Below are 15071 nucleotides of genomic sequence, written 5' to 3' on the forward strand. Positions count from 1 at the left end.
ATATCAAAACAAAGAACATCAAAGTTGCATTCAAAGACTAATTTGCAAAACAAGGCAAAAATTAAATATAATCAATAGAATTTCAAATAATTTTTTTTTGTAAATGAATACCTTCTGACAGTCTAATAATGTGGATATGTAAGTCAAATAATTAGAAAAATCTTCAATATGCAATAAATGTAAAACTCGGTGCAGTCCCTATTTTTCTGTTTCTTTTGGTACTCTTTTTACAGATGTTATCATTTCAGCACTTTATGTCTTCAAGCAAGTTTACTAAAACTGTATGCATTCATGCCATACTTAGTGTTAGGTATTTGATAACGTATCAACCATTTCTTTGCATTTTCCAACCAAGGGTTCATCCCCTGCATTTGAACATTGAAAGAACAGATGTTTACTTCTGTAACCCTAACCCCCTTGAGTGATTTACTAGGAAATTTCCTCACTCTTGCAAAATCCAACACCATATGGTAAACTCAACACCCAAACTGTTAGACTCTGATTATGGCGGTATGCCTGACCCCATGTAAAGCATAATCAGTTAACTAGTGCAGTACTCACTCCCACAGATTCTAACAAAAGTGCAGTTGGATTTTGAAGGGATGGGTGTAGTTAGGGTTAAAGATAAAGACTAGATTTTTGATGAGTTGTCTGACAATTTCGAGAAAATGCAAAATTTCAGTTTGCGCCGCGTTCTTATTTCTTTTGAAAACGTATAATTTTTTTTCAATTGAAAACTCATACTTGCTCACTTTTAATCAACTTCATAGACATATTGCAAGTTACACTCAAATGGATGTGTGCGATTAAGCAAAACTTGACAAGAAAAACAAAATAAGATAAATTTCAGCTCAAATTTGCAGCACAGTTATGGAGGTTATACAAGACTTTTAAAGACTGTTGGGAAGGTATTTATATGTAGACAATACATATGGTTTCCAGCAACGTACCAAGTGTTACATTATGAAGCCCTATTGCTGTAGATATTCTCATATCACAAACTTTATAGGTGTTCAGCCCGGTTCATACTTCATGTGAATGCGAGTGCGAAGCAAATTTGACGTCATGAAACTTTCGCTGCGAAATTCGCCCGAGTTGAAATATGTTCAACTTTTCGAATTCGCAGCGCGAATACTTGCCATGATGTCACAAATTCGCGTTCGCTTTCACTTTTGCGCCGAGTATGAACCGGGCTTTATGTTTTTTTCCATTTCTAAGTTAAAAAAACAAACAATCTGTCCACATCCACTGAATTTCTCCAATAAATATAATACATCCATTGCAAGCAAAAAGCAAAAGCATTTATAGCATTCTCTGGACATCCATGCATCAAATGTTTTAGCGGGAAGAAACTGAAGAAAATGTTCAACAGTTTTTAACTGAATAAGTTAACTTGGACACTATTGTTTCATTCACCGTGCCCAAAAGAGTACCACAGTTTTCCTGCGTATTCTGGTTCCCGCGCAGAGTTTACTCTATAGACCTATCCATTTAGCCCCACCCACACTTGCATGTGCTGGCCATGAATGGCTACGACGCAGTATGGGAACTTACTAAGTAGCCGCATTCTTGGTAGCTTCAACTCTAATGGCTAACTGTAGTCTCCTTCTGTGCCTCCTGCTGAGCTGTTATGTGAGCGGCTAGGTCAGCAAACTTAGCCACATAGTCCACACTGTTCTCATTCATCATGAACTGGAGATGAGCGTCCACCTGAATGGTTGATAGATGGTGAAGAATGTTACAAACTTTCATTGATGGGTAAACCAACTTCAGCAACTAATGCTTGGAAAAATTTGAGGGGAAAACAAACAATATTCCAATATTTTCCAATTCCTGTTTTTCAAAAGAAATAAAAGTACCGATGTTACCGATAATTATTATTTTCACCTTCTTTAGGATTTGGGTCTTAAATGCAGATGACTTTTGCTCTTACGTGCCAAAATCTTTGTCTTCTAAGATTTAGAATGGGGTAAGGCTTGTGGTGAAGAAATGCGGGAAATTGTTATTCATTATTATTCTCTTATTGGTTAACAATCAACCTTGTTATAAATGTACACAACTAGAGAGGGCCAAAACAAGGGCTTTTGACTTCGTTTCATATCTGCAACTGCCCCGTGATAAACTCACATCTTTTGAGATTGTAGAATCTCTGGAGGACTCACTGATGAGGCTAGGCTGTGGGATGGTTAGTGAGCCAGAGCCATGTCTGTCCTTCTTCTCAGGAGACTCCAGGGTGGCAAGAATACTGCTGTATGATATATCCGCATTCTGAAGAGGAATCACAGAAAATGATCAATTTGCAGAATGGTGAAAAACATCAAGCCCATGTAAGTTATGGTGGCTGGGCTGTACAGTCCCGAATCAATCAAAACTAAGGCTGCATCCGAATCAATTGTCTAGAGCTAGGTCTAGGTCCATGCCAATTGAAAATACGCGGGGACGGGCTGACAATAGATGTTGCCGTAGCTCTGGAAGCCCGTTTCGGACACGGCCTAAGTAAACCACGTACAGTTGAACTTTTCCAAAACAATGGCAGCATTTTACACAAATATTGGAACCAAAGCAGATGTCTGTTCAAGAGGGTCGGTATGGGCTCCATGCTCAAGTAACCTCTCAACAATTACAAGGGAGAGTTGGGAGGGACAATCGAATGCATTGCCAAAGACGCCCGGTACTCACGCGAAGACGCTATGGCTCTGTGCAGATTCAGAATAAAATAAGCCCTGCCTACTCTGCGCCATATGCATGTGTCCTGTCCACTAGGCTCGCAAAAGTGGTCGAAAAGCGCCGTTTATTGTTTGGGCACAGAGTCCACAGCAGTGTTTCTTATAGCAGCTTTGTATTGTATCAGATTTTGGGGTGGTGATTATAAGTAAACTTTGTAAAGGAATTGTATTGTTTTTAAACCAAATAAAGTCACGCGATACACATTGGTGATGACAGTTTCTCAGTTTAATTTAGTAAGCAATCGAGCAGATGAAAGTCTACCTCTCCATTGAGCCACTGGTTGTCCAGACTGAGAGAGTTGAGTTTGAACGGCGAGGAAGACGGACTGGTTAGGTGCAGTGGAGGAGTTGTGGTACCAGACTCACGCACTGGGGACATAGAGGGCAGCATAACGCTGGGGTTGCTGGTGTTTGGTGACAGCTGCTGGTTGAAACCTATGCAATGAAACAAAAATGATTCCATTCATTCAATTGTATTGTGGAGTTTTAAACACTGTTTCTTACAACACTAAACATTGTATCTTTGCAACACTAAAGACTTTTTCTATAACAAGAATACAAAAAAATGCCAATGAAACTGAAAACAATTCTTGTTTAATTCTTAGCCTAGAAACGTCAAAGCTATGCTGTGCTACATTAAACAAATGTGTTAAACTAGCATTTCAGAAAATCAGTTTTGCACGAAGTTGGATGCAAACTTTTTATAAATTTACATTAAAATATCTGACAGGAAAACGTTAGCAAATAATTTTCAAGAAACTTTGGACATTTCTGACATTACTCTCTTATGATCTGGGATCGGTAAATGTCTGTCACTTAAATTTCTATGAAAGAGAAGAAGAAAAAAGAAGCCTACCTGTGAATGATGCTGATCCTATGGGTATGTCCATCAGGCTATCGCCAGCTCCTGCAGCAGCTGAAGACGGTAACGAAATGTCCAACAACGAAGACAAGTTAGGAGCTGGGATACTAAAAGTCTGCCCCACCGTACCCACTGTGTCCAGAGCCCCGCCCGTCTCAGAGGTATCAAAGCTGGTACTGGGAGTAACGGATACAATCTCCATGGTATCGTCTATGATCTGTGGGCTGGGGTTCAACATGGGGGTTTTGGCGGGGCCGGCATGGGCGATGCATGACGTCGTGTCCATGGGTAGGGGCGAGGCGGTGGGTGGGTGCGTGTGCTCTGGGGGGCTGGGGCGGAGGGTGGTATCTATGCCTGCTGCTGCACTGGCTGCTTCAATCTGTTTAAAAAAAGAGAGAGAAATGATTTGACTTTAAATTTATAGAGTTGTAACAATTCTTGGTCTGAATTCTATTAAGATAAATATATGTGGGACTGATGAGAGACCGTCACGAATTAGGAAGGATTTGTTTTAATTTTTTTTTAATTTTCCAAATGAACCATAATCATTTCTACCTTTTTCAATCCAAGAGATTTGTTGTTGTCCCTACCATTGATAAGTCTGAATAACAGGTAGTTGCTACCTTAGATGAGATTTCATTGATAAGAATATCTGACCAGACTTTTATTTCTAAGGCACCATCTCACAACACTTAGAACATTCCACGATCACAGATATTCTACTTTGTATTTCCTGAAGTACATAAGATAACCCACCCTAGAACAGCAAAAATAGCAACAGTTATACCCGGGTAGTTTGATAAGAAGTATTCCAAATTGCAGAAACACTCAAACACTGAAGTGAAAGAAAGGCATATTCTCTGCATAAAGCCTTTGCCAAGAAATGTTAGCTGGGCTCGAAAGTGCTGCATCCATCAAATCATTCAAACCATATGTGATGCGATCAAGCTAATTGAGTCGTTTGTCGGGAACTTTCATTTGAAGATTCAGGCCAAAATAGGGCCACTTCATCACATCACTTCATCACATCTCTTGGTGTTCCAACTTTCATAATTTTTGAACTAAAGATGGTATCAGCATGCAGTTTTCCCAGCAGTAATGCTGAGATTGTGCTCTTTTGAAAACTGTAAAAAAAAAATTGACCAGGGTCGACAAACGACTCATTTATCTTGATCGCATCACATATTCTTTGGCTTAGCAAGATTATAACTAAGCTATCCACCTACCTCATTCATGGGTGCCACGCCTCCAGGCAATAACGATGTAGGCGTGGCCATGGCAAGCGATGAGACAGGGGAGGAAGCATTGAGAGGCGAGGCAACCATAGACTGGCCTGGACTGCCGATGGGGGATGCAGCATAGGCGAGGATGGGACTATTGGTACGGTCCGAGCTGGATGGCATAGAGGCCTTACCTGATGGTGAGATCATCAAAAGAACAATGTACATTGTATTACAAGGCAATAATATTTAGCGTGACAATTATCGGTTATTAGGGTCCCCTAGTAGAGCACGATGATTGAATGGGCTCAATTGTCGATCTGTAAAATAATGCACTGTTACACAAGGAATTTCACATCATATACAACACCAGGAGAAGCTTACACCTTCAATTAATTCGTGACTTTACCCCATTACCGATAAAATAAAATGGTAATTTCAACAAATTGGCAGGCCCAAAGCCAGGTTTTATCCCACTTTCATTCTCAAAGCAGCCAAGCCAACTCAGCAATCTCTAACAGCAGAAAAATTGAAAACCTGTTTCTTTCAACGAAACTCTACAAGATTATTTGTTCCACGTTCCGCATTTGAAAGATTAAGCAAGGGAAGACTTATAAAAACATGCACGCATTAATTCTGAAAGCATTGATAACAATTTCAAGTCAAATATATCAAAGGATTCGGGAAAAGTTAAATAATAACACATTTTTGGGTATATTGTATTATTAGCTCTGACTTACTTGATGCGCTGCTCGACGGCAGACCACGAGAAGCTGGGCCTGGGGCAATGGGGACTGGACGTACTATGGTCTTCTGACTGACGCTGTCCGGAATGCCCAGCTGGACGGGTGTAAACTGACCGGTCTTAGACATGGACATCATGTGTCTGGTGGGACCTTTGTGTTCACACAGGGGTCTGGGAAGTAATGTTCTCTGTGGACATTTGAGAAAAGAAAATCAAGTGAAAAGTTGAACACCTTGGGTTAATAATCATGTCGATTATATTTCCATGTTTTTGAAATTAACGAAAGCTTTACACAAAACACGTCAATATTTCTAGGGACCAAAGTATGGCATCATCACTTTTAAGAGCATGTTATACATACAAATTCAGTGTGTCAGCTGATTTGTAAATTACTAAAATTATTTCAACAATGTTAAAAAATTCAGAAGATTAAAAAAGGATTTACCTGTACAACTAGCGGCTTTCTTCCTCTTCTATTGTTAGGCTTGAGAAACGGCTGTTTCTGCAGAATAAATCAAACAACAATTTATCTACAATGGCTTGATTCCACCACAATGTTAAAACAAACCTTACAAACTGTTCAGGAAATGGCGGGCATGAAATATGTACACTGAAAACTTAAAGCTATTTAATTGAGAATCATACCCACGAACAGGAATCTGGCCAGCTTCAAGAGGAAGGTGACTCGCTATCTGGGCGACAAGCCATCAGCAGTCTCTATTAATTAATAATGTTTCTAGCTGTTAAGGCCCAGATATGCCTTGTTTAAAAAAAAAAAAAAAAAAAAAAGGTTCCAATGTGGTTCTTTCAATTCAGTCCATTTAATGTCTCATTTAACTATTGAAGCAAAAAACTAACAAACAAGCAATGAGTTGATAGTTAACATACCTGTAGTGACTCAATCTGAGCCATGAACAGCTTCTCCGCAGCAGTCGTTGACGACTCCATGGAAGCCGAGTGCTGCTGTTGTGATGACGGCACGGCAGGCTTCAGGAAAACCCCATTGTCTTTATCCTTGGCATTCCCTGTGCCGGTAGGCTTGCCGACAGGTCGCGAGTTGACTCGCATCAAACCGTTGCTGGTTGCGTTCCTTCCACCTCGTGGGGTACCTGGGCTCTTGGAGAGTTGCGAGATGAAGGAGGCCTTAGAGGGCGGTGTTGTGTTGTTGCCTGGCATCATGTTGAAGCGTGGTGGGGACGTTACTGTGCCAACTGAGATACTCTGCAAGAAATGTTATCACAAAATATTGAGATTGGTTGGTGTTTCATAATATTTATACAAGGGATGTCGTTTTTGTAGACGTTGTTTTATAGATAGCAATTTTAAAAATACTTTAACTTTGAAAAGCTTACTTAGCTTATAGTCAATCTATCCCCGGACTTGAGGATTGGACTGGCGATCATGTCTACTTGGCCTGATTTTTTTTCTCGGTAATTCCCAATTCCTTTAAAATCCAACAACATCTTTGGTAGGATTTTGGAGGATCAAGGGGAGTTCTGCCCAGTCACTACTATCTGACAGTGTTTGATGTCCATTGGTACAGAGAATGAGCCATTGATTTTTGCACAATAACAGATTTCAGAGGATTCAGGAGAGCTTCCAGAATGCCTTGGGAGTTTAGATCAAGATAACCAACACAGGATACTTTACCAAAGAGAAGCAACCTACCCTTCTAGGTTTCCTGATGTCAGTGAACTCTGTGCTGGCGAGTGCAAGCAGCTTGTGCAGAAGCTTGGACTCATTCCGAGGCTTATCATCAGTTGAGCCGCTTTCTTCCTTCACAAACTCATACTCAAACTTCAAACGGGTAGGCATATTTAACTGCAGATGGAAAGACAAATGCACATGAGAAACTAACTTCTGGAGAATTCCTCAGATCAATTTTAGCACAATTTATTATTTCTATCTATTTTACCAAGTTCCTCACATGAAAATTCAAGTACTGAAATATTCAAAGCCAGGCTACTGGAGTTTTTCTCATGAGAAAGATAGCTCAGCTGGAATTTCTCAAGGGTGAGTAGGCCAAAGCATCCTTCTCAAATTCATGCACAGATCCAATAAGGAACTGCCTATGCTTGCCTCCTTACCATTAAATAAATATCCGTCATGGTCAGATTCTTGGAGTTCTCTGCTGAAAGCTCTCCCATCAACTGTTCGTCTTTGGTAATTTCCTTCTCTGGAGCCACTGTCCATTGCATCTCCTCCAGAGGAATCGTCTCCATTTCTGATTTTACCTCTGGCAGCTCTTCAGTTTCCATTTTCTCTGTTTCATTTGCTTCCTCCTTTATAGGACTCTTTGACGAATCACTCTTGGTGACTTCCATGGGCTCCGAGTCCTCTGATTTTCTGCGGTGGTTTGAAGTGATGATGGGCACTGGTTGTACTTCCTGGTCCCCCGCCTCATTGCTACACTCGTCAATTTTGGCAAGCTTGGCCTTCTTACGAGGCTTATACTTTCTTGGTTTGCCTGCCAAGGTGTTGCTGTCGCAGTTGCCCTTATCCGCTGTCTTGTCCAAACCGGGAACATCTTTGGTACAATCAAGGCTACATCCAGAAGGAGTACGTGTCGACGGCGCAGCAGCCGCACGTTGGATCTTCGCAGCCTTTGAAGCAGCCACAGCCTTTGTGACCCGAGCCTCAGTGTCCAATGAGAAGACGGCCCTGCTGTCGCTGTGCATGTAGCGTCCAGTCACTTGGTTGTGTGGTGTCACCTCGACTCCTTCCGAAAGCAATAGTCTAAGTCGCAGAGAGTTTTTGACGTCATCTGTGGGCTTCAGTGTGTTCAACTAACACAAGGTTGACAAGTTAAGGTGAAATAAGTGTTCACAGAAATGAAATTACTACAATATTTACATTAATTCATGCAAATAGTGCAAATGGTGACATAGTTGTTACTGTAATGAAATTTGGACAGAATTTGAGGTTACAAGGATACAAGCTTTGAGTTATACGGTGTCCACTTGTCGTTGAGATAGCTGATGATGCTACTCAGGTTTTTCTTGAGAGAAATCACCAACCTGCAAAAAGAAAGCACAAAGGCATGTTAATGAATGAACTGTCCAAAGCAAGAATCAGTTACAACTTAAGCGACATACTGTCCTTGTGCACGACTCTCGCTGCAATTGCGTCTCTTCAACAATCCACAGAGAGCCAACTCGGCAGATTTGGTTATTGTACGGGCAAGACTTAAAGAGACCCGACATAGTTGCCAATGGACCGTGTATGCTTTTTCCAAGATGAGAGAGGTTTCACAAAACAATTCACTATCGAAGTGATTGCGTGAGATCTGCCAAAACTGGTAGTTGGCACAGCAACAGGATCACGCCGATTCAAACATTGCCACTACTCACTATGGATTCATGTATTTCCTGAGCGTTTTTGTGTTGTTTTGTTAGGAAACTGGACAAAAATCTACAGGTGTGACTTTTATTTGTACGATTACAGTCCGCAGCGAAACAGCTGACCAGCGTGAGGTAGAATTTATTGACCAATTTTCCAAACGATTTTACTTTGCTTCGAACACTTGTGCAGTACCAATGGCTGGAACAGTTGCAAAATGTGTGGCATGATCCATCACTAGGATAAATCCAGTGACCTCGCTCAGTATTACACAACACTACGATAGTTAATACTCATAGACTACTGCTGCCTTCATGTCATCCAATCCTGGCAAAATGAAATGCTTAGCTTCTACTTACCTGACTCTTGGGTTGTGTGCCGTGCCTTGGACTGAGGCCCATGCCTTGTTGTTCTTCGGCTGTAACTCCATCAAGACATGAGCTGGTAACTTGTAGGGCTCCGACTTGTTCTCGTCACCTTGTAATTGACAAAGAATACAAACACCATCAATTTCTTTCCACAATCTCAAGGGTCCTTTGCAAAAATCTTAGTGCCATTACATATTGTGAGGTGGAAAGTGAAGTAGTAAAAAGAGCATGACAATGATCAATTTAGCAGAAAATTAAAACCAAATTTTTACAAATTATTAACACTTTTTCCAGAACCATTTCTCACCTTTGAGTTTTCTGAGTGCCTTGCAAAGAGGTGTCTTGACTCGTCGGTTCTGGCCTTTGACACGGATCAATGTTTGCCTACAATATTCAAACAGTAACAAAGACGAAACTTTGAACTTCCGCTAGTTTATCCACATTCCCCCAAAATGTGAAACAGAAAGAAACCCTACCCTAAGATCCAAATTACCAATCAGAGAATTTTGTAACTCACCCATTAGTGACGAGTAGATTGAGTTTCTGTCCTATTTTCCGGGTGATGCCCCCTTTCAAACTCAGTTTCTTCCTCAACTCGCCAAAGTTTACCAAGGCTAACAGTTCACTGAAGGTCTTCCCTTGATCTGGAGAGAGCAATTGATAATATAATCTAATTTACCGTCATGAAAACTTGTTTGGAATGAAAGTCTTTATTCAGAATCAACTACTTAAGTAAGCCAAATCAGCTGTTTTCTAAGCTCTTGAAAGAAAGGACTAAATATATGGGTTTTCTTAATCAGCTATTTTACAACTTTGGGATAGTAAAACTGGACTCACCTGGCTTAGGATCGACAAAGCTGAACAGTTTATGACACGTTCTGTAGTACAGATGCCTCACCTGCAAACACAACATCCAAATCTTAATCAACCTACTTCCAAGTTTTTAGGCGCAATTAAGCAGTTACAATAACTCTACTTAAAGGTAGAGTCCATCATTTGCAGCCATCCGAAAAGTAACTGGCGTAATTATTGTTGAAAAACTAACTTGGTTGAAAGATAGTAAGGAGACTAAACGTCCTGTGAAATTATTCTTTCTGGGAAGCTGTCATTTTGAAGTAATCAACGAAAGAAGGCATTTCCAACGGTGATTCTTAAGAAGCACCGTAGGAAAATTTAAATTAGTAGTTCGTTTTGTTATTCAGCGCAGCGCGCACAAGTATTCGAACGACGCACACGCGCGCGCGGTTGTTATAATTCGTCGGATCAGTGCGCGACGTCGCGTATAGTTGCAATTCAAAACAATTCAAAACATGATTCAGCAACTTTTGATTTGAAATTGAGATCTTAGAATGCTGTTTTTCTCGGAATGTACAGCTGAAGCTTAGTTGAAACTTCATCAGGTTAGTTGCTCAGTATCCTTCATTAGATTTTGAACTCTTTTGTTGCTTCAAACGAACAAAATGCACAAATTACAAATGATGGACTCTACCTTTAACCTTTCTTAAATTGTACAAGAACAGTTTATCATGAATAAATTACCTGGTTTTTGTTCTTGATTTGATGAGCTGCCAAGCCGAGCTTCTTGTGTCGCTGTTCAATGTACTTCTGAATGGCATCAAAGTCTTTCCCGTACTGTAAAAGTGAACAAAAGATTGACATTCTAGAGATTTTTTTGCACTAACAAAGTCAAAGATGTGCGATGTGGATATATACTGAAGACAAGTTGGATTCTGAGAAGGAACAGTACATGTACATGTAGGTGGCACTTCTCAGGGAGTTTACGCATTGACACGCATGCATGTAGCATCAAGTACGCACGACCGACTTTTATCCGAGTCTGCACAACACTGACAGTCAATGGGAACGGGTACACACATCAAAGCCACGCAACATCAACCAATATTCAGAAGAATGTGCAAAATTGTTGCCAACACATCATACAAAGTGTAGGTGCTGGTATGTCTAACACTATTCATTGCCATTTTTCATGACGAGATTGTCATATCATTTGACATGCCTGTTCCTTTGTGAAAACAGTGATGAATTGTGTATGCATGAAACATCATGTATGCAATTTCAAAACACTACCTCGTTGACAGCTTCAAAGAACAGCGTTGTTTCTCCATCGCTCCATGCCTCCCAGCATCGCTTCCTGTCTGGCTTGGCTTCAGCCTTCTCTGTCTCATCTTTGAAAAAGGAAATATTACCAAATATTTGATACATTAAGCAGCTTCTTGGTTATTTACATAATGAAAAAATGATGTAAATACAAACATTGTAATGCGTTGCTCTGCTTGCAGGAAACGCATCAATTTGTGCCAAAAGACAAAAAAATTCTTCCGTCAGAACAATTATCTGTATTTTGTAATTATTATTTTGCTCCAGACTATAAATTCACATGTAGAAACCTCTGCTGTTCTTTAAACAATTAATAAAATCAAGGTAGGGCCTATCTCAAGAAATTAAAAAACTCGCAAAGTTACCGCAAATCAAAACAGACTGTAATGATCTGTTGTCATGGTAGTTTCTTGTGGTGCCCAAATTGCCTTTGTTCACATGCACACAATTACAGTAAATTTTAAGTTAGTAACAAAAAAGCGAAAAAAAAGATAATTCACCAGGTTTTGGAGGTGATGGTGGGGGTGTTGGCTCCTTTTTCTTTCTTTTGACACTCGATCTGAGGAACGGATGATTTAGAGGTGGCTTGGCAGCAGGAGCTGGCTGTTCTTGTTTAATCTCGTCTGCTGACATGTCTGGCTGTTGGGCTGGTCCGTTCTCGGGTGCACTAACGCCCTCGATATGGGACCCCTTCATTTCGGCTGGTTCTTCCAGATCGGGAGATTTTTCCCCCGAATTTACCTCCTCACTGGTGCTAGACTGCACTTGCACCCTAGAATTTGTGAAAAATCGAGCAAACATGAGACGTTCATCCACGAAATTAATCGGACATTCTTGTCACTGTAAAACTACGAGTGGGTGAAAATTCAAGATGGCGACTGCAATCCAGTCTGCTTTCGAACAACACTTCCTTTGCACAAAGTAAAAATCAAACGATTATAAAACGCGTTCCAAGACTCACATGTTCACCAAAAATTACTTTCACGAAAGAATAATGTCCAAATGCACTCACTGTTAACTTAATATGGACATAATTGCAAGACAAAGCAGGATTTTGGAGCAGACAACACATTCGTAAACAATTCGAACAGCAGAGATAGAGCGCACGTCACACATCCAATCGACAATCCAAATCTTATCCGTGCAAAACATTTTTGATGAAAAATATGCGAACAATTTTACCCCTTTTTGGCGGCGCTGGCCGGTGCCTCATCTCCCCTAGGTTCCTTCCTACGTTTCACCATCGACACTAAAGATGATTACACTTAGTCTGGATGAAAATCGGCGGTCATTTTTCGATAGAAATTCGAGTCTTTTTACACTGGCACTCTCTCAAACTGAACAGAATCCAAAATGTTCATTACATGAAGCTGCCTTATTGTCGCATTGCGCCGATCAGCGCGAACGTGATGCCACGCTCTCCCCAGCTCACTACAATTTAGTTCATATGTTTTTAATTTGCGATGGTTTTCCTTCTTAACAGCTTATTAGACGAATTTATAAAATTAAATCAAGCTCTTTACCACATAGAGTACCATTCCAGGTTCTTTTTTTTCCCGAGAGTTAAAGATTTGGGAAAATATAAAATGACATTCCATAGACAGCGCGCAGTAATTTCTGGGTCTTCATCTCCATCATGCATGCATCGAGATGTGAAAATGGAACTTCGCTTAGAAAGTTTCATTTTGTCCACTTTTTAAAATAGTGGGCCTATATTATCCGTACTTTATCACATTAGAATTAACTAGATCCAATTTGAAATATCTATTAAAAAAAGTTGAAACAAAAAAATACTTGACCAACCCTACTTCGCTAGGCGCACATGTCAAAGATGATCTACAACTTCAAGCATCCCTGCCGAAGAGCAGGTTCATTTTGGATGTTCAAATTCATTAAGTCATTTCAAGTCGGTGTCATTTAATCCAATTGGATATAAAACAAAATCACTAATCACACATTTCATACATGTTGATATTTATGCAATGATCTAAGCAAAAAGTCCAAGAAAAACTCGATCAATTAAAAACAAAAACCACTTGGTGTTTTTTTTAGCGGCGCTGTGCGGAACTTCAACATCCAAAGATTTATTGGCAAAGTGCCTGTGATATATAAATAATGCCCTCTCAGAGGATTTGAAAATCTTAACAATTACAGCAAGCTAAACTATTTCAAAACAGGTATTTAAACATGAGATATTTCAATTAATTATTTCATTTTAACCATGTTTGGTGCAATGCAATACAGCAATTGAGTCCCGTATATATTCTCATAAAATTGGGCATCTTCCAGTTCTCTGTCATCATGCATTTTCGTTTTTGCATATAATGATACAAAATAAAAATTAATGGAGTCCTCAAATTCCTCAATTCATTGTGAAATTTTGAGAACAAGATTTTTGTCATCAGTTACGTAAAAAATCGCCACTCGACAGTAATAAATTATCGCATCATCTATATCTAATTGACAATGCAACAAGGAGTGTTGAGCAGTATTGATGCAGATGCAGAAGGCTTTTTGGGGCAGTCGGGTTGTAATAATTGTGAGATGGAAACAACAAAAAAAGACTTCTTAATCACATTTTGCAAAACTTATCAACTTCATGGAGGATTGGTGACAATACAACAATTTCACACAAATCTTGCAATCAGATTAATTAAAATCTAAAAAGTACTGCTTGTTTAGTAAGCCTACTACACTGCCATGACTGCATCCCATGTTTACCGACGAAACTTGAAGAACTTCGGTTACACTTGCAAAAGTTGCAGTAAAACTCTGCGGGGTCTCACCTTTTTGTAACATCAGTTTCATTCATCGTACTTTTGGTCCTAAACCAGACAAATAATGTGGCAAATCATGGGGTCAACAATACTCAAAACTTGATAGAATCCAGAAAAGCTTATAATATCCATCTTAAATTTTAGCTAGTGCTAGTGAACTAGGTGTGTGTCACTCAGGTTGTACGTGTGTACTACGCGCTTTCTGGAGTTGTAGCACTGACTTGTACCGTACCGTACAGTACGTGAACATGGAGCTGGGCCTATGTACATGTACGTTCCCGATGTAAACACTGTGACTGGCGCCAAATGACGATTCATTAATTGGGAAATCCCATCTCTCATTGGTCATCTTCAGATCATGTGACAAAAGGAATCCCCTAAACCGGAAGCCTTAAAGCAGCAATCTGACGTGATATTATAAATATCGATCAATTAAAATTGTTGTTCCTGTTCTGTTCTCGTGTGTTTAGATCGCGTGGACGTGAGTAGTGTTTGCATTATTTTATTTTGTATATTTCTCTCGGCTCGTGATCTTGAACTTGAAGCTTTTCAGGAAGCTAATTGCCCTTTTGAACATATAATTGCATCTTTTTAACAGGTTCAGAGAGAAATATTAATGGGACTGGGAGAAGAGTAAATAATTGTGTAATATTAATCAGAGACCGAAAATTATTATTATCTTTAGCTTCCTTTACGGTAATTGCATTTGCAAATGAATGACTAAAAATAAATAATACAGCCCTGGCGATTGGCCAATTTTTGATGCATTAACAGAGCAAAGTCACTCATTATCCATACAATTTAGTAAATTATCATCAATATACTACGAATTTACCACTAAAAATAATTGTTATTGTACGAATTCATATATTTTTCTTAATATCTCCTATTCCTAAATCAAATAATATGACTGAGT

At 39.7% G+C, this 15071-nt stretch overlaps 1 protein-coding gene across 3 annotated transcripts; it reads right to left on the reverse strand.

Moving 5' to 3' along the window:
- Positions 1-1169: 1169 nt before the first annotated feature.
- Positions 1170-14424, reverse strand: LOC119727627 (protein cramped-like). Of its 3 annotated transcripts, none has more exons than XM_038199590.1 (19): positions 14165-14424; positions 11879-12150; positions 11349-11446; positions 10800-10892; positions 10098-10158; positions 9778-9904; positions 9568-9644; positions 9252-9369; positions 8489-8570; positions 7641-8339; positions 7222-7374; positions 6442-6774; positions 5999-6055; positions 5549-5741; positions 4815-5002; positions 3583-3967; positions 2989-3161; positions 2128-2268; positions 1170-1710 (listed from the first exon to the last, which is right to left on the reverse strand). In XM_038199590.1, exons 1-19 carry the CDS (start codon positions 14188-14190, stop codon positions 1585-1587), a joined length of 3402 nt encoding a protein of 1133 aa, XP_038055518.1. In that variant the 5' UTR covers positions 14191-14424; the 3' UTR covers positions 1170-1584. The 3 variants fall into 3 exon arrangements, with proteins under 3 accessions (XP_038055518.1, XP_038055517.1, XP_038055519.1); XM_038199589.1 differs by lacking the exon at positions 14165-14424 and adding an exon at positions 12561-12817; XM_038199591.1 differs by lacking the exon at positions 14165-14424 and adding an exon at positions 12340-12521.
- Between the last annotated feature and the right edge of the window lie 647 nt (positions 14425-15071).

Source organism: Patiria miniata, unplaced genomic scaffold, assembly GCF_015706575.1.
Source record: "Patiria miniata isolate m_02_andy unplaced genomic scaffold, ASM1570657v1 HiC_scaffold_20, whole genome shotgun sequence".
Lineage (NCBI taxonomy): Eukaryota > Metazoa > Echinodermata > Asteroidea > Valvatida > Asterinidae > Patiria > Patiria miniata.

Coding starts and splice junctions, on each gene's coding strand:
- LOC119727627 (XM_038199589.1), bottom strand. CDS start 12,622: ATGGTGAAACGTAGGAAGGAACCTAGGGGAGATGAGGCACCGGCCAGC. Junction 8,571..9,251: donor GCACACAACCCAAGAGTCAG/GTAAGTAGAAGC, acceptor TTCTTTTTGCAG/GTTGGTGATTTCTCTCAAGA. Junction 2,269..2,988: donor ACCAGTGGCTCAATGGAGAG/GTAGACTTTCAT, acceptor ATTCCTCTTCAG/AATGCGGATATATCATACAG.